The sequence below is a fragment of the Harmonia axyridis genome, chromosome 2, assembly GCF_914767665.1.
Source record: "Harmonia axyridis chromosome 2, icHarAxyr1.1, whole genome shotgun sequence".
In the NCBI taxonomy this organism is placed as follows: Eukaryota; Metazoa; Arthropoda; class Insecta; order Coleoptera; family Coccinellidae; genus Harmonia; species Harmonia axyridis.
The window spans coordinates 55,949,323-55,975,718 of record NC_059502.1 but is presented as its reverse complement, the minus strand read 5'-3'; the positions used below and the strand labels follow the sequence as shown (position 1 = coordinate 55,975,718).

Below are 26,396 nucleotides of genomic sequence, written 5' to 3'. Positions count from 1 at the left end.
GGATCTGACACCGTTAGAATAGACAAAGTAGCGAGAAGATTGAAAGTAAATTTTAGGCGGAAGGTAACAAGTGAAGAAATAAGAAAGAGGTCACGTGCTTGTATATGGAATGGTGGAGGTCATTTCAAACATAATTTATAAATACATTTTCTATTGAAATTTCGAGTTGCAATAAATGACATTTCATTCATTACTTTCCTCTCTTTGCTTTTTTTCCTTTCAAATCAAAATCTACTAAAACTTTAACCAGTGCCTGCATTCTAAAGAAAACTTTTTAGAGCATAAAGAAGAAATTTGGCAAATTTTTAAAATAATTTTGTCATACATAAAAAGTGAAAATCGAAATTTGCAGGCACATTTACGAGTATATTAGAAATTCATTTTTCTTTTCTTCATATACCTACTTTCAAATCATTCAAATTGTTATTCAACTTCTAATACAGCATAATTTTGCTTTTTCCATACATATCATATTCTTTTCTGATGGAAATAATCCATAATTTAAATCAAACTTGTTAAACGTAGAAAAAATTGTCGAAGAATGAAGTAAGATGGGGAAATTTTTAAAAAACAACTCGAAGAACTCCAAATTTTGGAAACCATTGATTTAAGGTTATGAATAAATATGGCACAATCGACAGCAAATGGGTAATAATATCACCTCCTCAAAGGTTCACGTCTAATTCGGAAACAATCTGTATATTTTCTGCTAATTCATGAAGGCTCCTAACTAATTTGTCAGACGATAAACGATTATTATTTCTCACTTTTTTTTTAGATTTCTGAAACATCAACTATTATGCCCTTCATACTGCCAATAATTGTAAAATTGGATAGTGTAAACATAAAAGACTTATCGAAAAATTGGTTCAACCATGAAGTCAATGAGTTGTTGATGTTATTATGAATTTTGTTATACCCTGACACGTATAGAGCTGAATATGTGGACAAAAAAATTTATTTATTGCAGTATGAGAAATGTAACAAACGCTATTTATTTCTTATGAAAGGAGGTATTTATTTGCCTTCTTGAAATATAGCGGGATCTGAGGTAAGAAACAAAAAACTTTATTAATTATCACTCCGTGGAAAGGCCATTCAATTAAAGTATGAAACTTTTGATGTTGGAAAACCACTGAATGTGAAGTTGAGACAACTCAATGACTGAACACTCTTGTGAACTTTTTAATTTCAATATCAGGGGTAAAGAAGAGGGAAGTTTCCTAGAAATTATTCATCGGAACGTAGAAGAGTCAGAGTAAAAAGTTTATACTTTTGATTACCTGCAACATTTTGGACAACAAATTTTCATATTGCTTGGAGGCCATCATGAATGATATTGAAATATTTTTGGGAGTATTTTCATGTCTCAATTAACTGATTTTCTATGCAATTCACTGAGGGTGGATAAGTAACTGGTATTTGTATATTACTTTGTGTGGAATATATACTTACCTATGTCCTACACTATGATTTAATATTTTTTCATTCATTACTGAAATATTTCTCGGTATTTATATTCCAATGAATCACAATATAATAAAAACTGTAGAACTCAAAGAAGTATGTAACCTGTGACGTCTCTTGAAGTTCCCATAAACAATCAAATATCATCTACGAAATTATTTGATTTTATTATTGATTCAACCATTTCCTTTCATGAAAATCATATTAATATACTTAAGTAATGAAACCAATTATTATTTCAAAGTATTCCGTACTGAAGATTACTTCAAATACATTAGGCTCTTACTCTAGAATAGTTTTCAATTTAGAATATTGTTTCAAATGCCTACAGTTGACAACGCCTTTTCTATAGAAAAAATTAACTTTGTCACACATAAAATAACTGACACATTTTAGGATTTTCCGGAAAGAGATCTCTTTTATTTATTATAAAAATCGGAGTTGTATGCTCATTTGCGGCTGTATTTTCTCAATAACTTCACGAATTTCATCTTTAAGGTCTTGAATCGATTGTGACATTGGCATAAACCTTATTTTTCACGTGGCCCTAAAGAAAAATGTATTCAATCACGGTGACCAATTGTGATCACCTCTTCGAGAAATAACACAGCCTGTAACCTTTTCTTGCAAAATTGCGATTGATTCGTTACTTTTTTGGTACGTAACGCCGTCTTGTTGAAAATAAACGTTTTCCAACTCCATATCTTCTAATTCCGTTTGTTGAATGACTACGCGATTGTTTCGTTGCTTGTGTGCAGGCACGTATAGCCTCGTCTTGTTAAAAATAATCTATATATCCGATTAAGGAATGCTAGAGGCTTCAAATTAGCGAAATAACCTGATGACATAATATCGATATCATTATAAAAATTAAATCCCATTATTAATTTCAAAATTTGCATTTGTTGTTTCAGAATTATATGATATATCTACATAAGTCATGGCGTAAACTGTAATAGTGGCGGCTTGTTATTTTAATCAACAAAAAGCGCAATACATATATGGACGGCTTTGCTCTCTCCTTTTTTGTTCGACCAAAAAGGCAGGTACTTTCGAATAGCGGCGACAAATATGAAAAGAATATTTGTAGGTCAGCGATCTATCACTTTCGTTTTAACTAACGGCGCCTTGTATTATAATATATCTCTCAAACCGCATTAGCGGATAATCTACTGAAGAATCTTTCGATCAAATAGACACTCATTTCTATTTATTAGTTCTATTAGTGGTCCATTAAAATAGTTAAAGAAAGCCATTTTTCAACGATACTATCATAGTTCGCGTTGAGGAAAACGAATATTCATATCAATTGTGGATGTTTGACACAACTTTACGAGTAAGAAATGTGGTTTTCGCACGAATTGCCAATATTCAGTATAATTTCACAGAATAAGATTAAAATGCTGAAAAAAAAATTTATTTATTTCAAAATGTTCTTCGTTCACAGTATATATTTCCTGCATTTCTTTAGTAACAAATTTTCAAAAGCCTACAGTCTAAACTGTAGTTTTATAATTCTTAATTATACTCTAATATGATCTTGATTGTAGACTGCTGTCATTGGGTCGTTGAAATAACTTTTGAGACTGACGATCTTCAGTGCGTTTAAACACACCATGAGTCATCTCGATGACCGACATATTTTATGATTTTCAAGTATTCTGTGATAATTTAGCTACTTTACAATAAGTAGTGAGAACAAATCATAAAAATTCTTTTCCTCTGATTACCAGGGTGATTTATTAGCCCACCGACATATGAACTGTGAAGTTTCTACCTTTTTTGTAGTGAATTTCAACAATTCACATGCATTGTTGAAGCATGTCTCATTTCATTTATACTAATAACGTAGTATTCACTTGTAGAATGTCAAATGATGACAGCTTCAAAAGCCGAGATAGCGGGTTATTCAAAATGAAATTTCTAATTTGAAAAACCTTTAGTTTTCGCACAAATTCCATATCTGCGATTATGAATAGATAGTAATCTATCACAAAAAAAAAATTGAAACGTCGAACTGATTTATTTCAAAATATCGCTTGTTTATACAATGTAATCAATTTGCAGAATGGTTCTGTAAAATCTAAACTGGTGTAATAATTTTTCGTGAGGGAATATATTCCAGTTTCACAGTTTGGGGTCATATTTTGTCATTGGGTGGTTGAAAATTGAAAAAACTATATTTTGTTGACTATTTTCAGTGTGTTCAAAACACATCATGAGTCATTTCGGTTGCCGCCATATTCGAATATTCTTCAGAATATTTGTATTCACCACTTCACCATACTCGTCAGTAAAAATCTTTTGCCACTCATGACTGCTCATATTAAGGAAAATTTAATGCACTTTCGGAATATATGATCAAATTCGATGAGGATGCAGAAATGAATAAAATATAATTGGTTTTATGGAAAAAAGTGATAAATTTCGTGAAATCAAAAAATGTTGAATTGAAGAATAACCACCAACATTTCGACATTTTTTGTTGCAAATCGCTTGTATAATCTTCCCTTGAAGTTAGGCCGTTTTAAAAGTGTACACCCTGTATAAGAAGAACGTCCATACTTATATAGAAATACATATGTGTAGAATAAAACGAACTGAATCTGAAACTGACAGTAAACAACTCTTCATGACAGATGTTTTCTAAATTTTAATGCGTTGTTGAAACGTTCCAGTTTAAGTAATGGCATAGTTGTACGTGACAAATAACAAAAAAATGACAGATTCAAAAGTGACAACAGTCCAGATCGCGGGCTATTCAAAATCTCATGAATAACTAAATAGTGATTCACTCCTTTAGGGAGATCTTCTTTTAATTTACTCAATTATTGTATTGTATTGTATAATATATTTTCTCTATTTCAGTATCGTAATGAGTTCATTAGGTACAGTACTTACAACAGTGCTGACTTCCGATCCTACCAAATTTCAACATCACGTCAATTGTCAATGTAATATAATTTGGATATACTGAAATGATTTGCAACATTATTCGCAATTTCTCTTGATTCTGGTGGTGTTAAATTGATTTCGTCAGATATAATTCACAAATGTAATGCGTATACCTACATAAATTATTTCAAAATTCGAAACGTACGATTCAAATTCAAATTCCTCAATCTGTCAATGTTCGTAACAGTCACACCAACTGCCAAGATACAATACTAAAGTCACTAGGATGTATAATCTGAATTTTGCATTGAATTCCGACAATATTTGACAAAACTGGACTGAAAAAGAGAAAATAACTTTTAATACTTGTTGCAAAAGGCAATTCCAACACTCATGCGTTCGAAAAGTCGCTCCTTCATATGTAGCTTTAAGATAATACATCGATGATTCACCAACACAACAATAATACCCATTACAAAAAAGTCAAATATTTTTAGTGTTAAATGTTATGAGATAACTTTGCTGAGTAACTCTCCTTCATTGAATCTTCAAATCCTTCATATATTCCACAATATTTTTTATTTTCAATATATTTCTCCTGTCTGAAATTCCCTCTGTGAGATTAAACAGGAATGGCAGATTTGGCCGAGTCAATATCACCCGAATGCACGAATATTATCCCATAATTTGTTCCCCTCCTCTAGGATATAATATCGAATAGAGTGGAAACTTCGAACTGCTTTCCCTGAATACGATTTTCACCCCTACACATCCATCGAAATTCGTAATGGGTTCACTTCGTGATAAACGGTGACTTTTCCAGGATGCATTTTCCAACTGCTTCCACTTCCGAGAAATGAAATTCTTCACTATAACGTATCCCGTTCAGCACTTAGGTCTTTTGGGAAATACGATATTGCCTGGTGCCCTGCAGCGAAGGCAGTTTCCCCGAATTTATGCTTAACGTCACCTTTGTGAAAGAATAAATTTGACATGGCCCCATCTACTCGTGCCTTACGTTATCTCTGGGTCGACAATGGCCAATTTTCGGTCGGTGAGGAATATATGTTCTTCTTTGCCCCGTTGGCGATTTGAGGAGGGTATAGGAACCATTTTGGTTTATTATTTTCAATAATAATCCTCAAGAAACGTTCGAGGAAAACTAATTTTAGCACCCCTTGAAAATTTAAGTTCACAGTAATTTCTTAATCGAATACAATTATTGAAAGAAAAAATTAACTTACTCAACCCCAAAAGAGATTTTTGAACTTTTATTCCAATTGTGTACGTACAATGTTTCGTAATATGGTCGCTTATTCATTTATTTATTCTTTTAGACATTCAAATCAAAACATTGATTAACATTGTTCTATTTCGATACAACTTGCTACAATTTTATCTCTACATTTTTATAGTTTATCTATATTCCTACAATTTTATCTGTATTTGTATCGTTTTAATTATATCTTTATGTTTCCTCATATATTTATATTTTCTATATTTCTCCACATTTCGCATGTATACAGCAATCGTGAATGGCTAAGAATGGCTAATGACCTTAGCAGTCGATTCCGAAAATTCATTGAAATAAAATCACTTGAAATTTTCAGTTCACGTTTCGAAATGAGTGGAATCCAAAAACACAGATCGATCTTTTAGATGTACTACATTCAGCAATTTTAAATTTCAAATTGTGCTTAGTTCACTTTACTACTGGAAGTTTGAAGAAAATCATGTATTTGGGTATTTATTACAGAATTTACATACGTCACTCATCACTTAAAAAAAATAACTTTCTACTATGGATGGAATTAGTGAAATATTTTCGCTGAAGGCTCCAACACTAGTCAGTCATCATGTGGACATCGCATTGTCCACTTTCATAGGATTAATGTCTTAACTTCTCCTCTTCCCCTCTGCTGTTCACTAACACCGCCCAAGTTTCTAGAAAGCGAACTACACTGCGCAAAACAATTAACGCACATTATGGAAATCTCAAATTCATTCTACAACTGAAGGTGTTCTCAATGATAATTATTTTTTATCAGAATTATGCATGCATATGTTATCCACTTTCAACCTTTTTTCTTCAATACAGATGTTTTTTCCCAGCAGGAATAAAAAAATATGAGATTATCAGATTTTGAATGTATTGGCTCCATTCTGAAATCAGTTGTTCTCGATCAATTCTAGTGATCAATAGTTTTTCTTTCGTTTGATTTTATACACTCGATCGCTAAGCAACGCGAAACACGCAATTTGACCCAAGAGGAAGGTGCCCAAGCGGTAGTTTTGCGAGAAGAAGGGTGGACATACACAAGAATTGCAGAAAGGTTTGGAGTTTCCCATACAACTGTGTCCAGAATGTTGTAGCGATTCAGGGAGACAGGAATGAATGTCCGAAGACCAGGACAGGGTAGACCACGGGTAACAACTGCCATTCAAGAACGTTACTTGAGAGTTTCTTCGTTGAGACAACGGTTTGCAACCGCTCGCCTCCTTCGAAATCAGCTTGAGCAAACTCATGGGGTGCAAATTAGCACTCAGACAATAAGAAATCGCCTCAGAGAATAAGATTTAAGGCCTCGTGTCGCGGCAAGAGGCCCAGCTCTTACCCCAGCCCATCGAAGGACACGTTTGGATTTTGGAGAGAGCATATCCATTGGGAAGAGGCTGATTGGGAAAAAGTTCTCTTCACAGATGAGTCTAGATTCTGCCTCTACCATTGTGATCGACGTTCCCTTGTATACAGACGTCCACATGAAAGATATGCTCAGCGCACTCTTTTCCAATCAGCCTCTTTCCAATGGATATGCTCTCTCGCAAAATCCAAACGTGCCCTTCGATGGGCTTGGGTAAGAGCTGGGCCTCTTGCCGCGACACGAGGCCTTAAATCATATTCTCTGAGGCGATTTCTTATTGTCTGAGTGCTAATTTGCACCCCATGAGTTTGCTCAAGCTGATTTTGAAGGAGGCGAGCGGTTGCAAACCGTTGTCTCAACGTAGAAACTCTCAAGTAACGTTCTTGAATGGCAGTTGTTACCCGTGGTCTACCCTGTCCTGGTCTTCGGACATTCATTCCTGTCTCCCTGAATCGCTACAACATTCTGGACACAGTTGTATGGGAAACTCCAAACCTTTCTGCAATTCTTGTGTATGTCCACCCTTCTTCTCGCAAAACTACCGCTTGGGCACCTTCCTCTTGGGTCAAATTGCGTGTTTCGCGTTGCATAGCGGTCGAGTGTAGAAAATCAAACGAAAGAAAAACTATTGATCACTAGAATTGATCGAGAACAACTGATTTCAGAATGGAGCCAATACATTCAAAATTTGATAATCTCATCTTTTTTTATTCATGCTGAGAAAAAACATATGTATTGAAGAAAAACTTTGAAAGTGGATAACATATGCATGCATAATTCTGATGAAAATAATTATCATTGAGAACACCTTCAGTTGTAGAATAAATTTGAGATTTCCATAATGTGCGTTAATTCTTTTTCGCAGTGTATATAGATGGCTGTGGAAGTAATAATTTTTCCCAAATGAACACCAAGCGTTACATGCAGTCCCGTTTATTGATGTAGTGAATTTTGGGTCTTTAACAAGTTGCCTTATTTGAGAACCGTCAATTAAACAGGTTCTCAGTTTTTTCATATTAATTCCAGAAAATTCAACTGACAAGTGCCCACAACAGTTTTCATCTAGATTAATCTACTTAACAAATGCTTCATCAGCCCCAAAGAAAGTGAAAAGTTTCTACCCTTTCCATTTGAGCTGCAAAAAACTTTCATATAAATGCAAACCATATAATTTGCAGAGTGTTCACTGAAACTAATCGGTACTCGATGAAATTCCATGAATTAAATCAACATCATTTTCATGGAAATTCATGGTTGAATAATTTTGTATCGTGATAATGAAATTCGATAATTATTTGCGAGGAAATTCGATATAGGTCTGCCCGATTACAAAATTCATCTCTACTATCCAAATTTCGTACTATGGTTCAGTTTTTCCACATCAATCGAATGAATACCATCATTTATATGAATCCAAAATTATTCCACTCGTTAAAATTAATTATGTATCTATACCATAACTCGTTAATAACTCACGATGACTCTGATTATTGATTTAAAAAAAAACAAAATTTATGTTCTGAGAGTGTAAAATCTAATAATTGAAAAAATCACATGAAAAATGCACTCCATATGAAAATAAAGAGGTTGGAAATATTGCTATCGTTGAACGCGACGCTGGAATTCATAAAACCTACCTCTGTTTGACTAATAACCATCACGTTCAAGGCATTTCGTTCCTGAACGGGCCCCTTTATGGCACTTTATGACTTCTAATCATAATTATATGCATTAAATCTGGAACACATTACACCTCAGTTGTCACATATATGAAATTTATAATTTTGAACTGGGAAGATAAAAATCCTGGCGTTATTACCGCAGAACGGAAATATTTCGTCTAAAATCCACTTTGCCTTTTGAAAGAGCTCTATTCAAGAAAAGAAACGTTGAAAATATTTCTGAAAATTCTCATTCCAAGTGTTTCACATTTAAAAACAATTATTCCAGGTACTTATGGAAGAATAACTAATAACTAATAACACCTGGTTTCACCACAGGATATTCGTTTGGTCCAGTTTTCAACGACTTAGAGAGTGGATGCAGCTGTTTATTGACTAAGGCAGCTTCCATATGGACCTTTAAATTCTTGATCGATAGTGGTTGTACACTTGATATTTCTGTTTGTCGGTGCCACACAAGAAAAAACCGTTTCTGGTCGACTATTTCACTCGAGTGTTTCATAGTTGCAAAATACCATAGCAACGGCTCGTTTTCTAGTGGCAAATCTCTAATCACTTGCTCATGTCGCTAAAATATAAAAATGGTTTTTCAGTGAGTATAATTTAAAAAATCTCGCGATCATTAAATTCAATTAAATGAAGTTTTTTCCAGTGTTGTCAGTGTTGTCGATTAAGCAAAGTTTTCAATTCGATTTCCTGAAATAAAATGGGGGAAGCACTGCTGTACAGTTACAACTTTGTGCAATTGGCGCATTAATGAACAAGCGCGCAAGAGCTCCGAAATCTCATGATTGCTTTCCTCATTTCTTGTCGATATTCGGTATTCGTCTTCTATGATTGTGACGACGTATCAGCACAAAATTTTGCAAAATCTCAACTCAATCAGATCTCAATATTAGGTTTTTTTCGATGTTCTGCTCGACTTTTTAATCATTTTGACGACCATATCTACACCAAATTCTGCACGAAGATTAACATCACTTTTCTATGCATTGGAGGTAGAAACAAAAATGACAGATTACTCGGATCATTTTAAGAAAAAAAAATTCTGTAAACAAGAGCCCGAAAAGGCTTTGTCTTTGAGATACAGGGTGTTGAAGATATGCTAATTTTGATTGCAAATCTGAAGGCTGATACTTTTTCTGAAATATCTTTCCTCTAGAAATTTTTTTGGTTGACCGCTGGTAGTCAAGAAAAATATAAGAAAACTATGGTTCAGTAGATGCTTTTAGTTCTGTCGTATTTGCTACCCATTTCGAGAACAACATTTCAAACAATTCTCTTGTAATCCTCAGGAAAATCCAAATTATTATAAAGATTCAGTTAGTAAGCTGTGATGAATGAATTATGTGATTATAAGTTTTGATACTTATTTTGATATTATTATATGTAGGAAAGATTAATAAAGATTTTATAAGTTGGTTTAATCATCACGAAAAGTTGAGACTACAAAAAGCACTCAGTATATCTCGAAAACAACGCGTTTGTGGGCAGCTGTTTTTTCTTAGAATATCAAATTTTCTTTGCATGGGCGCCCGCAGGGGGGGGCCAGGGGGGGCCATGGCCCCCCCTGAAATTTTGATTATCTCATTTTTCAGCACAACACCCTCAATATAACTTTCTCAATCCAAAGGGCAAGGAAAAAAGAAAGTAATGGATTCACAACAATTTTCCGGTTTTCAATGACAATCGTGGACGCCTTATCGTTTTTGAATAATTTTCATTTTGCCCCCCCTGAGAAAAATTTCTGCGGGCGCCCATGTTTCTTTGTATCTCCAGATTTAAAACACTATGTACTTAACACAAATTCTCAACACGGGAAGGCTCTTTCATCACAGCAATTTTAAGTTTTTTTTTCAACATTTCTCTTGAATTTTCAGTGAAAAATTTTCACATTTGCGGCTGTATGTTTACGATAACTTCACGAATTGCATCTGCAAGGTCTCAAATCGATTGAGGAGTACTGACATAGACCTTATCTTTCACGAAGAAAAAAATCTAAAGGTGTTAGATCACAAGATCTCGGTTGTCAATTGTGATAACTTCTTCAAGGTATAACACGGCCAAGAATCTTTTTTCGTAAAATTGCTATAATTTCGCTACTTGTGCGGCATGTAGCACCGTCTTGTTGAAATAAATGTCGTCCACACCAATATATTCCAATTCCGGCCATAATCGACAAACCTGGGTTTTGGTCAACACTACGGGTTACAAGTTTTTCTTGAGCGTCACACACGGTTTCGTTTCGATTATTTACATCAGTAACTTGTCCCATCAGCTCAAATTCTTCCAAAAGTTTCACTATTGCCGACCAAGAAGGTGCTTCACGACGACCCAAAGGTGCCTTATTTTTGCGAACTGTGACTTCAAAATTCTCACCATTTTTGTAGTGAATTTTAATGAATTCCATGTTTCCATATTTAGTAATGGTGTAGTTTTTACTTGTCACACGTTGAAATATGAGAGCTTGAAAAGACAGCTTTACAGGTAACGAGATATTCAAAATGAAATCTCTTACTGCAAAATCCTTCATATTGAAATTTTGTTATTTTTAGTTTCAACTTTTGCGAAATTGAATTTATCATTATGGAGACGTCGATAAGTAAAATCACATACCTACCAGTAAATTACAACCATCGGCAACCTAACGTAAGTTATCCAAAATAATTTCAAGCCCTTGAATTTAATATTCCAATCGAAGGATTAAAATTTGAGATATTAACTGGTGGTTTTTGCATGTTTGTTCATCGTATATGTACCGTTACAATATCATTCAATGTTTGCTTGCGAAAATACTGTCCAATCAGAACCGGATTTAGGGGTGAAAAAGAGAAGTGACCGTTTCAGGCGCCTATATTTGAGGGGCGGCAATTCAATCCATTTTGCTGGCTACCTTTTCATATATCACCTTTGATTTTGAAAATAACAAATAAGAAAATATTGGGAATATTGGACACAATTTTATTCTATTGTTTAATTTGTAACAACGCCGACGTTTCGAAACAGTTCGTTTCTTTTTCAAGGCTAAAAAATATAAATAAATATATAAGGCATACAATATGACATAACATGATAACACATTACCTAGTTACGACAAACAATATTGTACGTTTATTAAAATCATTAAGACAATCTTCAAGGAATCGAAATTCTTTTACACCGCAGATAATCAACATCAACATCCATTAAGTTATTTCCAATACGACAATGACATAAACATATGATTACGATAAAAATATTAAATGGACTTAACACTATTGACGTGGCCAGCACTCATCTTCTAATTATATTGTTATAAATCGTGCTTAGGTGTTGTACATCTTCTCTATGATTAACTGTGTTATTTACTTTTATATTAATCATTTCGCTTATATTTCTTTTATAACCAACCTCTTCCCTATCAAGAATCTGTACATTATCAAAATCAAATTTATGGCCCGTAGTCATTTGATGTAAAGTTAAAGCTGTTTTATTAAAATTAAAAATTTAAAATTAAAATTAAAATACAGTTTACACTTGAAGTAGAGAAAAATAATAGTTTACCTTTTTTGGATTTGTTAATAATTAGAAAAAACTCTGGTATTATCACAGATTGGTACACCAAACCGATAAGTACTAATAGATGCATAAATTTCTTCAGCACTCACAGCATGCAACAAAAAATTAATATAATGGGTAATTTGATAAAAAGATCATTAGAGTTAAGTAACAAAAGATTTCATACGAAGAACTTAGATAGGGTTAGAGACATTTTAAAGCAGAATAACTATCCCTTATACTTGATAAATAGAACAATAAGTAAACACACTTCTAATGTTGGATATATAGTTGATGTTCCTTCCAACGCAGTTGTTACTTCGTACTTCAAGTTTCCGTACTTACCTGGCCTTTCTCATAAAGTAAATTTAGTGTTGAGGGAATTAAATGTCAAGTGTGTTTTCTATAATTTACTCACCACAAGAAAATTTTTCACCTATTTAAAATATAAAACTCCTCATAGCTTAGAATCGGGATTAGTATATAAGATACCTTGCGCTGACTGTAACAAGTGTTATATTGGCCAAACAAAACAATATTTACGAGATAGAATTAAACAACATAAATATGATAGTAAGAGTGTTATAAATTTTAATAAAACAGCTTTAACTTTACATCAAATGACTACGAGCCATAAATTTGATTTTGATAATGTACAGATTCTTGATAGGGAAGAGGTTGGTTATAAAAGAAATATAAGCGAAATGATTAATATAAAAGTAAATAACACAGTTAATCATAGAGAAGATGTACAACACCTAAGCACGATTTATAACAATATAATTAGAAGATGAGTGCTGGCCACGTCAATAGTGTTAAGTCCATTTAATATTTTTATCGTAATCATATGTTTATGTCATTGTCGTATTGGAAATAACTTAATGGATGTTGATGTTGATTATCTGCGGTGTAAAAGAATTTCGATTCCTTGAAGATTGTCTTAATGATTTTAATAAACGTACAATATTGTTTGTCGTAACTAGGTAATGTGTTATCATGTTATGTCATATTGTATGCCTTATATATTTATTTATATTTTTTAGCCTTGAAAAAGAAACGAACTGTTTCGAAACGTCGGCGTTGTTACAAATTAAACAATAGAATAAAATTGTGTCCAATATTCCCAATATTTTCTTATTTATTAAATAACAATGGATGATAACAAAGTAATAATTTGAAAATAAATTTAACCTTCAAGCCGCCTTTACTAAATCGCCTGTATGATAAATAACACGAGGAAGCCCAACTAATATAAATAGAATTCCCATTTCCCTCTTTGGAAAAGCAATTAAACCATTATGTATTTCACAAAGACAAAAAACAACATTACTTTCGCTTTCAAAACATTTGGAAGCCAATGTTTACACATTCAATATATTGGACATTTCAAGATTTTGCATTCGAAACTAGTTACTGTTTTTTACGCACGATTGCTCGTTAGAAGAAGAAAGTTCTGTATTAATCATGGGAGCAGGTGATATTTTTTCGAGGGGTTATGAGGGAGGTCATGTTGTTATTGATGCTTTTTCAGTAGGGGTGGCGAAAAATCCTTTCCTTTAGGCGGCAAAATTACTCGCGCTGGCCCTACATCCAATTATGTATATCTGAAAAGTTGCACAGAATATTCCAATATTGAAAACTGCGGTGAATGAGCTGCTATGGGGTTTGATACTGCACAATCACGTCGAAATGTCGCAGTTCAAACTATCCATAAGAAGCATAAGGTCCCTTGTTCCGCCTCATTCAACATATCGACATGTTTGTGTTTTCAACTATTCGTGACTGGTCGTTTAATGAACCGAACATGTGTTAACCATCAAGGAAAAATGCTGTTATCGCTAATGTAAACATTCGAAAGGCAAACAAATATACCTCTACGAGAGATGATCAATTCTTCTTGTGTCAGAACGACGTTCTTGTTTAAGGATGTAATACCAGCATCATCCTCAATATGTTCGGCTGCAGGAATCATTTATCAAAACAATAAATTGCCTCAACGCGATGAGTGATGAGAAAGCAACTGTATTGGTTGAGTTTTTCCAATATTGGACAAAGGAAATGAGACTGATTCTTAGGCATTTTTGACGTACGGATTTATTACAATGTTGATGGGAAGAACTTTTTTGATGTGTTTTCACTAATTAACACAGTGTTATTGATGTCAGTGATTCAATGTTTTTTGCTATTGTCAAGGACAACAATATTCTAGAAATGGATGGAATTATTATCGAATAGGGACAATTTCATGGGTTGATATATCAGTGGTTTTCATTTCATTAAATTCTATCAAGTTGGCAGTAGATATAATAATTTTGTGAAGACTATTTAGAGCAAATGCTTTTTTATGAGTGAACAGTTTGAGTTTAACCAAAATCCTTCCAAGGATTTCTATGATATAGTCATATTCAATAACTAGTTTTAGTACTCGTATTTTCAAAAAAAAACTTTCTGATAGACTTAGAGAAATGCCAAGTTCCATTCTTTGTTTCCTTTTTGCGGCTATCAAGGCAAAAAGTTCCACAATATAATCCTATGAATGATTCAGAAAAAAGCACTGGCACTGCAAGTTCTTGGATGAATGAGAAAACCATGACTAACTACCTACCAGTTTATTTTTGCCAAGTTGCAACCAAACTAAAATTAAGATATCCAACAAGTTCTCCACAATATTTCGTAATGAAATGGATTTCAAGCATGATTCTCTATTAGCAAATACAGTGTTTAAAACAAGAACTTCGTTTTGTTAATCAAAATATAACAATAAATTTAGATTAAAATTTTTGTTGTATGAAAAAAAGGGTTTGGCGGTTAAAAATGTCGATATATTTCATCAGTTTTTAATCACTTTCTAACAAAATGGTTGGTCTCTTTCTTTAATCACTTCACGAATTTTGAGTTTTAAGGCTGGAATCGATTCGATCGTCCCTGTGTAGACTCTGTTTTTGACTTAACTTCAAAAAATAATCTAGCAGTATTAAATCGCATGATCGGGCTGGGACTCAACGTCTGAATTTCGTAAAATTATGTGAACAGGAAATTTGATTTGCAATAAATTCATTTTTTCGGTAGTTTTGACTCAATGTGGCACCCTCTTGCTGAAACCACAGGTTAGTGATATCCATATCATCAAAAATAGGTCAAAACATATCATAATCCATTGACCGTAACCTCATTTTCAACCGAATTTTCGAAAAAAATGCCCAATCACGCCTTCAAACCACAATATAACACATCAGGTCGGCATATTTATTATTTAGGCTTCTCAACAATCCGCTTTGAATTTTCAGAAGCCAAACAATTTCGCTTATTGACATTTTCAAAGTGAATTTTTATTATTTCAATGCGATTTTCCAGTGAAATTGAATTCATTTTAACAATTGCCCAAGCATCTACCATGGATATGTGTGGCCGTCATATTGAAAAACAAAGTTGACAAATGCTTTATATGAAGTAATGACCTCATTCAGAGAGGGATAATGGTGGCTATATCACCGAAAAATGATCAAGGTTATTCATTGAGGAACAGAAAAAAGACTGCAAAAAAATCTGGACATCATATTCTTCCTTAGTGTATTCAACCTGATTTCAGATTCTGTGTGTATTGTATTTGTTCCCAAAATAATTGGTATTTTTTCATTGCTAATCATAAGTTCTAATGTTGAATTAATATTAACTTTCTAATTTACCACTTTTAACTTTGGTCGTGAATGTAGGTAGAAGATCTCTTTGTACACTCACAGCCGGAGGCAAAAGGACGCTTGCGGAAATATTGTATTTACTGGGGAAATAGGACATATCGTAGCATTGTGCGCTGTCAAAATACGGTTGAAGAATCGCACAAAAACTAGTAACAGACTACGAACGTTTATGTTTTCATTGTAAAATATTGTCAAAGCCATGCTTGATGCGATCAAGTAACTGAAACGACCCGTTTTGATTGATATATAAATAAAATTGAAATAACCCATTTGTATTGATCTCTATTCCGATGTTTTTGACGTCACATTTTCACTCCATTAGGTTATCCTTTATTCTTCAAAATCAATTGAAAGGATGGAATAAATCTGTGTGCACATGACCTATTCATCACAACATCACATGGGGCCACATGGCCGTGTCGACACTGTGGCGAATGTGTTCTAAACACATGGGCGCCGAATCGGCTGAATAATGGATAAAATGATGAGGCGTTCCATGAAATTCTTATCGACGGTGGAGAATTGACAAAGAAATTAGATATCGAACATCATTTTCCATCTCTACATGGTGCACATCGAAGAAGACAGTTTGATTACGATGGCAATATTAAATCAATAATAGATACGGTACATTCGTTATGAAATCAACGTGTTAACAATAATATTAATATTGCCTTGTTTCGCTAGACAGAGAAAATACAAAGGTGTTATCGAGTCAAAGGAAGCTTAAACGGCAGTTTAAGCGGTTGAGTGGCAACTTAACCTCTAAACAAATATAAAATAGGTACACAGAAAAATCAAAACAAAAAATTCCAACTAACGGGTGTTTTTTTTCGAGGTATATAACTTTAAGTCGGCATTACTGTTCAAAATGGCGACCGATTTAACAGTTGTCAAGTGATTTATTCTCAGTTTGGTTTGGCAATTCATCATGAATAGACTCACGCCTGAACAACGCTTGCAAATAGTGCAATTTTATTTCGAAAATAATGGTTCTGTGCAGAATACGTATCGCGCACTACGTCCATTTTATTTTGTTTAGCGATGAAGCGCTCTTCTGGTTGAATGGCTACGTCAATGAACAAAACTGCCGCATTTGGAGTAAAGCTAATCCTCAAGTATATATTTGTGGCCGTATATCGGCAAAAACACGGCGAATGTTGTCTTCCAAATGGTCAAGTGTTTGTGGCTTATCCGCATAGACCAATGACTTCACATAGCCCCACATAAAGTAGTCTAGCGGTGTTAAATCACAAGATCTTGGAGGCCAATTCACAGGTCCAAAACGTGAAATTAGGCGGTCACCAAACGTGTCTTTGTATAAATCGATTGTGGCACGAGCTGGGTGACATGTTGCGCCGTTTTGTTGGAACCACAGCTCCTGGACATCATGGTTGTTCAATTGAGGAATGAAAAAGTTAGTAATCATGGCTTTATACCGATCACCAATGACTGTAACGTTCTGGCCATCATCGTTTTTGAAGAAGTACGGACCAATGATTCCACCTGCCCATAAAGCGCACCAAACAGTCAGTTTTTCTGGATGTAACGGTGTTTCGACATACACTTGAGGATTAGCTTCACTCCAAATGCGGCAGTTTTGTTTGTTGACGTAGCCAGACGTTCAACCAGAAGTGCGCTTCATCGCTAATGGACGTAGTGCGCGATACGTATTCCACACAGAACCATTATTTTCGAAATAAAAATGCACTATTTGCAAGCGTTGTTCGGGCGTGAGTCTATTCATGATGAATTGCCCAACCAAACTGAGAATACATCACTTGACAGCTGTTGAATCAGTCGCCATCTCGAACAGTAATGCCAACTTAAAGTTATATACCTAGAAAAAAACACCCTATACTTGTACACTGCTTCTACAAGATATCTAATTTGACGCGTTTATGACAAATTAATTATTTTTTATTGAACGCATTTTTTCTATCTGGTCTTAGATGCATGTGATATGATATCATTAATCGTCCATTTTCAAAGTGCATGGAATAAATGCGAATAAACCGCGTGAATGGAGTGTTTTTTAATCCCTCAGCTTATATTTCGCCTTGGGATTGAAAATTCCACATTAATTCCTAATTTTATAATATACCTATTCAGGGGTTCACGACTTGACTTGATATTTGAACTACTTGACTGAAATCAACTCAAGTTCAAGTTAAGTAGTGGTTTTTCAATGTCAAGTCAGGTATATATTTATCAAGTACTTGACTTAACATCGAAAAACTACTTTTTGACTTGAACTTGACTTAATTTCAAGTCAAACTAAGTCAATTAGCTTGAATATCAAGTCAAGCCGTGAATGCCCTAATATACTAATTGTAACTCTCAACTGCTTATACTGAAACAATTTTTGAACCAGTTGTTTGAGAACATTTGGAAATATAATAACGAAACTCGTATTTCGTCTGTTTGTAATAAAAAATGGCTCCAACACAAAGTGTAAATTTTAAATTAATTATTGTTGAATCAGACGACCGTCCAGCTTAGCGCGGTCCTGTTCAACATCCCTTCATCACCGCACAAATCCAGTAGTAGCAACGAAAGCTCGAAACCGGTTAAAAATATAACCACTCTCACTGCTCGTTGACAGAGACGACAACGTCTTTCTATGTGCCTGCGATGTTTTATTCTCTGACTGCGCTCTCTGTCGATGTCGGCGCCCTGAACTTTCGGGCAGTAAAGCTCTCACCCCACCCCATAAAATCGCCTCTTATGCACCAACTCGTGACACATGCACTCAATTTTCGAGTGGCTCGTAACTATTAGCGACTATATCCCCCTAAAATCCGAGCCGGGCTGAACTGAAACGAAAACTATCCGCCATATCGGGGAAATTATTATTCCAGCATTCTGGGGACCGGCCGATAACAGAAATACAGGGGTACCAATTCTCCGAAATTATCTTTCGCGTTGCGTAGCCCCGTATCTAAACAACCCGGCAAAACTGGTGGGGTTGCCAGGTCTGACGAGAGAAGAAAGCCCGGCATGTGGGGGATGTTTTGAAAATTATATTGTATGGTGACACTGAAAAGGTTTTTGTATAGGTATATTCGCAGAAACAAACACGAATTGCGAAAAGCTCGAATTGAAGGAACAAGAATTAATTTTCTAATTTGCTATTCTTCTTTTATTTTTTCTGGTGACATGTCCTATGCCGAATGTATTTCAATGTGAATATGTGGTTCGAAGGATAAATATACATTATTAATATAATACTTACATTATTATACAGGGTGTTTCCTAAACATGCGGCAAAAATTCAGGGGGTTGTTCCTTGGACTATTCTAAGAATATTTTGTCCTTTGATGATTTTTGAAAAACCTATTTGTTTCGAAGATATAGGGGAAACAAAATTTCAGATAATAACATTTTATTATGAAAAATTACATGAAAATTCAACTCAACCTACAAAAACTGTACAACCTCCTAGCTTTTAATGAATTTCCATCAGCAAGTCCATAAATGAAATGCATGTCAGTCATCTCGGTGTTTGTATAGCGATTCATAATAGTCAAAGATAAAATGTTAATTGCTAATACATCACAAAACGAATTCAAATGAAAACCGTGTTTAATCTGTATTCCTTTACCATCTGCACTTATCAATTTTCAGTCAAAAAACTGGCCGTTTTTAGTAATTGGAATGTTGTTAAACAAATTTAAAGATAAATTGTACCTACTTAGTAAACACAGTGCGGTACGCATTTTTATTTAAACTATTATTAATTTTAAAAATATGAAAAATGTTGTTCGCCCTGTATCTTCGAAACAAAGAGGTTTTTCAAAAATCATCCAAGGACAAAACATGCTTAAAATAGTCCAAGGAACAACCCTCTGAATTTTTGCCGCATGTTTAGGAAACACCCTGTATATTAAAAAATCAAACGCGGTTAAGGAATGATTTAAAATGGTTATAATGGTGAAGGTGAAAATTGCATTCGATCGTGTCTCAATTCCTTTCATAATGAATTTCTCACATTCAGATGGCAAAATACATACCATCTATTCAAAGTTATTCAGTTATTATTTAATTAGTTACAACAGAATTTGAAAAATGAAAGGTTTTTTGGGAAAAATGACAAAAATCGGTTTGCACAGAAATATTCCATTTTCGATAAACATTTGAATATCTCTTTTTCAGAATGAGGTTATCACCTGTATTTTACCTTTTCAAAATCCTCACAGAATAGGTATCTTTTAAACTCAAAATGCAGATCGAATTAGGCAAAAAAAACACCTCCGCCAAAACGTGAATTTTTAACATTTTTATTTCAGAATCTCTGTAGGTATAATATTTTGTACTATTTTTCATTGCATAAATTAAAGCAATCATTCAACAATATTCATGAAAAAAACTGATTCGAAAAGTATTTAATTGTACCTATGGCATGAAAGAAAGTATTAGTTTTAATGATTTCCATGAATACTGACAATATCTTTTTTTATTCCAAATCATTTTATTCTACCAAATGTTGAGTGATATGAAAGTTCTAAACAATTAAATATCTATAATTTATATGGAAGAGATCAAAATAAATAATTGACTCCAGAAAAAAAATAATTAAAAGTGAAAAATTCAAAATTTTCATGAATCATCGAATATCTCGAAAACTGTGAGACTTTCATATAGACGATTTTTTAACATCAGGTAGAGCCCATTCTGATCTACATTCTGTATTCGTTTGACGTCGTCTTGCTCGGACACCCTGTAAAATAATTAATATGTTTTTTTATTTTATTCACAATGGGAAAACCAATTATTTACATAATGAATAATCACAGCAGAATCATTGGTACATTGATTATTGCATCATTAGAAGAAAAAAAGTGACTTTTTCTGGTGAGACCGAATATTTGTCAACGAAAAGTGTTTCATAGATCCTTATGTTTTATAGAAAACCGAAAGTTTCATCATACGCCTCTTCTTATTTTTTACATTTTCTCCTACAGTTGCTGTCAGGGACCGTATTCTCGACAAGTGATCTTTCAAAACGTAAATGTACTTTCAGTGCTCTGAACACTGAAAGTACGTATACGTTTTGAAAGATCACTTGTCGAGAATACGGTCCCTGGGTGCGATTAACTTATGGATATTCTGCTAGTCTTGTGTTTATTAAGTTTTGCATGAAGGTGCCTTTTAGTCGGTCTTCCCGGCTTTTAATATTCTGCTTAATTCGCTATTTGCATGTTCTCTGATCTAATCGTCGGGTTGAATGAAATGCAATACATGCAATTATTCGTTTTCTTCGTATTTCCTTCCAATTTTCGACAAAATTCAGGTTCTTGTCTTGAATCATGCCCAGAGATTTGGCTTTCTTCTTCTTTCGTATTGTTCGAACCAAAATAAATTGCTTTGCTCTCTATCTTCATTCTCCATCATTCGAAACAATTCACATCTGTAGTTGTCTCGCAACACTTTTGCGGTTTCAAAAAAAGATCGGCGAGTCATTTGCGAAATAGGATTGCTTCCTCTTGGCTCCGGCATATCTGAAACAAAAACATTAAAAGTAGGTAAGGTATATGTGCTTTTTGCAGAATGAAACATTTTTTCATTTGGCGTTGAACCAATAGAATTAAGAAGGTATTTCGAAAAATTGAGTTTCAGAAAAATTCGTAATTACATTTCTGTTGGTTACCACCACTCTTGTAACTGTCAAGGAGAACGAAAAATTATAATTCAAGAATTTTCACAAATATAAAAGTTTGTTAATGAGAATGTGCAATCTTGCGGTAATGAGAAAGATATTAAAAATTATTTTAAAAATGTGCAATTAGTGCACACAAGAGATTTCAACAAAGTCAAATATTCGAAGTTGGACTAGATATAAGTAAAAATGTGAACCTAAGAACTTACTTGAAGAAGCCGAATGAATTCGATATTACCAAATAACGAATGGTATACAAAAACACTGCCAATTTGTACTATCGTTTTTTATTGCCTCTTTAAACGTAAAATATCCCGACACGCGACGAAAAAAAAGTTATACCAATTTAAAAATCTTGATGAATGTGATTCGAACCCGGATTATTCCGAAATCCGAATAAAAATTTTAAAATTCATATCTCCAGAACTATAAGCACTTTGATTTCACTGTAAAGAATATTGTAAAGAGTATCATTGACATAAATTTTTGATGAATAGAGATATTGGAACAATGTTGGTATAATAAATTTCACATTTTTTACCTGACGTTCATAATTTTGTCCCAAAATTTATAGTTTCCCTCTAAATCAAAACTTAACGAAAAACACACCTACTGCGATTTTTTTGAAAGAAACAAATTATGTACGAAATTTGTTTCCTTGTCATTTTTTCTGCCACTTTTTTCTTTCAATTCGGTAAGGTTTTGATCATTTAAGTTGAAATGAATTTGTGGCTCATTCGATGTGTTTTTCTTTGTTTTTCAAATTTTAAGCTAGCAGGTAATAAGTAGGTATGTATTACTATTGAAAAATTGAATTATGTTATACTTCAGCTCAATATGGTCATAGTTGACTGATAATTTACGCAATTTTCAATTCAGTTTTCTAACTAAACTTGATTTACTCGAAGACTATCGTTGATGTTTGGAAGATGAAAAAAATTAAAATGAAAGGTTTTGACGCAAATACTGCAAGAAGATCAAGATTTAAGCCCCTCATAATTACAAGATTATCATTTTTTGTCAAAGTTCGTCCCCCTCAGAATTGTCGAATTATTTTGTATGATTTGAATGGATCTTAGTGAAGGATGAGATGAAGGAAAATTAATATGATCCTTATTTTTGTCTGAGAAATCTGCTCATGTAGAAAGGATTTTCAATTTCATTATTGTATTGTTAATTTTCTTAGAAATGAATCTTTAACACTTTTGTCTTATGATTTTTTGCTTCAAAAATTCATGGACAGTCTGTTTCCCAACTAGCAAATTCAATGCGTTATTGCAATAGATCTTTGTCCCAAATTTCATGCCAATAGCTTTCATAGTTTCTAAGAAAAGTTCTGGACGGCGGACACTCATGTTTTTCATCCGATTTATGGATTAAACATTCTAAAACTTAAACGTGAACGAGTCTCAAAAAAGAAAAACTACAAAAACGTCGAGTTACAAATTCTTCTTCACTACATCTGAATGCAACTTCTGATGATAGAAATTATATGATGTATATATTGATGTATCATAAAAAAGGAGTCATGGGAAATTTTGCTGACAAACTCTTTTAATTTTGCGCGAAATTTTGTTGAATCAGTGAATAAATTAGGAGGTTAGAATTTTTGCGGCGCAATCCAAAAATATCTGGAAATTCACCATTGATAATTATCTCTGATAAGGTTCCAAGTTGTCCTTTTTCAATTTTTCTGATTTCATAAACGTCACTTTTACCTCCGGCCATTTTTCAACGTTTACGCAGAAAATTTTTATTAGGTTGAATGAAAATAAACAAAATTTATGAACACTAGAATCACGATAAAATGGATCCGAAAATTTTGAATTATCAACTTCTTATGTCATTTGCAATGTCAGTTATGTGTATTTTCTGTCAAAGGCCAGCAACTGTAGGTTCAATAGAAAAGGGTGTCTTTCTGGACCATTGTTGTGTTAGGAGCGATTTTCATAATTCAATATTGAAAATAATGAACTAAAACAGAAAATATCTGCAAAAAGGCTCTAAGATCAATTATTTATCACTGCATTTGGATGCAGCTTTTGACAATCGAAATTTTATTGTCGCTGATGTAATGAAAATAGGGAATTCAAGAGTCAAAGGAAATTTTTTTTCTGAACATTTTCAAGTTTGCACTGTTAAATCGGTGAATGAAGTTGAAATATGAGTGGTGCAAACTGAAAATATAGTCATTGATTGTTATCGCTGTTGGAGTTCAACTAAGAACTATTTAGTTTCCCCATAAAATTTTTGTGATTTCACTTTTTCTTCCAGTCATTTTTCAAAGTTTATGCAGAATTTATTAGATTAAATGAAATAATTAACCTCTTTCTAAGATCACGATCAAAAGGATCCGAAAATTTCGAAAAAATTGTACTTTTTGTACCATTCGCAATATTTAATCATTTCGATTTTCTGTTAAAGGTCTGCATCGACTATAGGTTCAACCGTGTCTATGTAAAGACCTTTGTTATGACGCGTGGCAACTAGCAAAAACCACTACAAACACGCCGAAATCGTGGGACACGACCAACCCCTCAAAGATAAGAGAAATACCAATTCTGCAAACGAAATTATCTTTCGCGCTAGGCATCATCCCCGTATCTAAACAACCGTGCATTAGGGGTTGCACCCCCGAACGGATAGCCAAGAATTTTATTTAATTAAGTCGCTACATGTGTGATGCCAAACAGAAGAGATAATTAGTACGTCTAATGACGTAATCTGTTTTTAGAGGGTGGGAAGGAGCCGGCAGAATGCAGTCCCTCGTCGCTCTTCAGAGCTTTTCGAGCTTTGGTTCGGTTAGTCGTCGACGTCAAGTAATAGTGCGCGCACGTTGCCGTGTTTTCAGTTTGCGAGAAGGTCTGAGTCATGGTGGACTGTTCTGTCGGTCCGAGTAATTGTTTCACATGTTGTTCGGTTTAAGTGATAGTGATGGATATCATTAATATTAATTACACAGTGATCACAGGGATATTTTGGGCGATACAATGGCAGTTCTTGGGATATCTGACTGCAGGTCGGTTGATTCGATTAAACGGATATTTATCATTGTTGACATTGTGGACTTTCTCTTCTAATGCTGTTAGGAAGAGTCGGTCTCGTTGTTGGTTGTTAGCGAACGTTTTATTACATTTAATACATGACTGTTGGTTTTTACCATTAGTGGTATTTTGTCACTTGAGAGAAGAAGCTTATTCACCGCAGGTGTACTTGACATCCCGAGTGGATATGAGACGTGTAAAATGATGTTTATAAATAACGATTTTACTTCAATTCTGTGTTAACTCTAAATGAAGAATAAAACTGTCAACAAAGATATACAACTACATCAATTCTAGAGTTGATTTTTTCCATTGGAAACATCTAGTGGATAGATAAACGAAATTACTCCGCACACCTATTTGACGCCAGAATTTGTTGAATTTCGCTGAAATTTTATCGAAATAGTAGGTTACTTTGTTAGCTTTGATTTCAACCGTATTACATGGAAAAAAATAATTGAATAATGCTAAGATGCAAGAAAATACATCAAGGACGGAGTTTCCGTATGAAATTGACTTCATGGCAAGAAGATGCAGCGTTTATTTACAAAATAGGTACCTATACTTGAATTTCAACGAAATGCTCGGTTCAGTTAAATTCTAATGCAGAATATTCTTCCTCCAAGATTTGGTGCCTATACATAGCATACATTTATTATTTTTATATGCTTCCGCATTTCCTCCACAAATGTTCTATGTTCTCATGGCATTTCAAATTGCAAGTTAATAGAATATTTGTATTTTATTATGATTTTTGGGAGGTAACTTTAAGGGAACATAATATGAAAACTAAGACAGATCAGGGGGATTTCACTTTACATTGAAATCAAAAATACCTATGCAATACACTCGGCACTACAGTAATACAGGCTGTTGATTTATTTATATATACCATTAGAGGTAGTTTTTCACTTGAGAGAAAGAAAGATGAACGAAATTGACTTCAGGTGTACCCAACTCCCTGAGTGAATATGTGGATATTACATGGTAAAAATAATAGAATAGTGGTATAATGCAAGAAATAACTGAAGAACGGAGTTTTCATATGGAGAGGCAGTATTCATTCAAACTGAGACAGATCGGAGAGATTTGACGTTCAGAAGATTATTTAGAAACAAAAATGTAAAACAGAACAATTTAGGCTCGAATTTAGGTGATTACTGGAAAATCTTTGGAAGTGATATTTCATAAAGAAAAAACCATTTTCAAAGGCTAAAATAAGAAAACAATGTATTCTCTGAAAACTGGTTGGAGAACTTAAACTCATCTAAATGATACTTCGATTTCGATAGAGCTATTTATTTTGATGGACATATTGGAACAATGAATGGAGGTCGGCTTTATATGATAACAGAATGCAAATTCTCCATTTATTTCTTCAAACAACATTTTGATGAAATATTCAATGCAAAATTTCGTTGCAAAAATTGCAATAATACGATTTGGAACGAGTGCACAAAAGCTTCGCACTTCATTTCATCCTCTATCTCTTCCATTTCGACATGAAATTATATCAACTAGATTCATACCTATTGTGTAACATACTTGAATTTTTAGCAAATTCTATAAGAATCATCCAACCCTTTCATAAGAGTGCTTTTACCTCAAGAATCTTATAAAAGAGAAGTTATTGCACCTACAGAAAAATATACCTATAACTAACCGATCGAAATTATAACATGATGGTTTTTCCAATATAGGAATGAAATCATTTGAAATAGTTATAATGGCAACAGTGTGTGTTATTTTTGACATTTCTTAGGTCATATGTG

General features: G+C 33.7%; 1 protein-coding gene across 2 annotated transcripts in view; it reads left to right on the top strand.

The window, feature by feature from the left end:
- Positions 1-26,396, top strand: part of LOC123672840 (roundabout homolog 2) — a 327,252-nt gene that overhangs the window by 146,036 nt on the left and 154,820 nt on the right. The window contains exon 1 of one of the 2 annotated variants that reach the window (XM_045607150.1): positions 24,365-24,599. The exons of the other annotated variant lie outside the window; for it this stretch is intronic. Within the exon in view, the coding sequence (XP_045463106.1) occupies positions 24,515-24,599 (85 nt within the window). The 5' untranslated portion in view covers positions 24,365-24,514. Of the gene's footprint in view, positions 1-24,364; positions 24,600-26,396 lie in introns of those variants that run through there. 2 annotated transcript variants of the gene reach the window in all.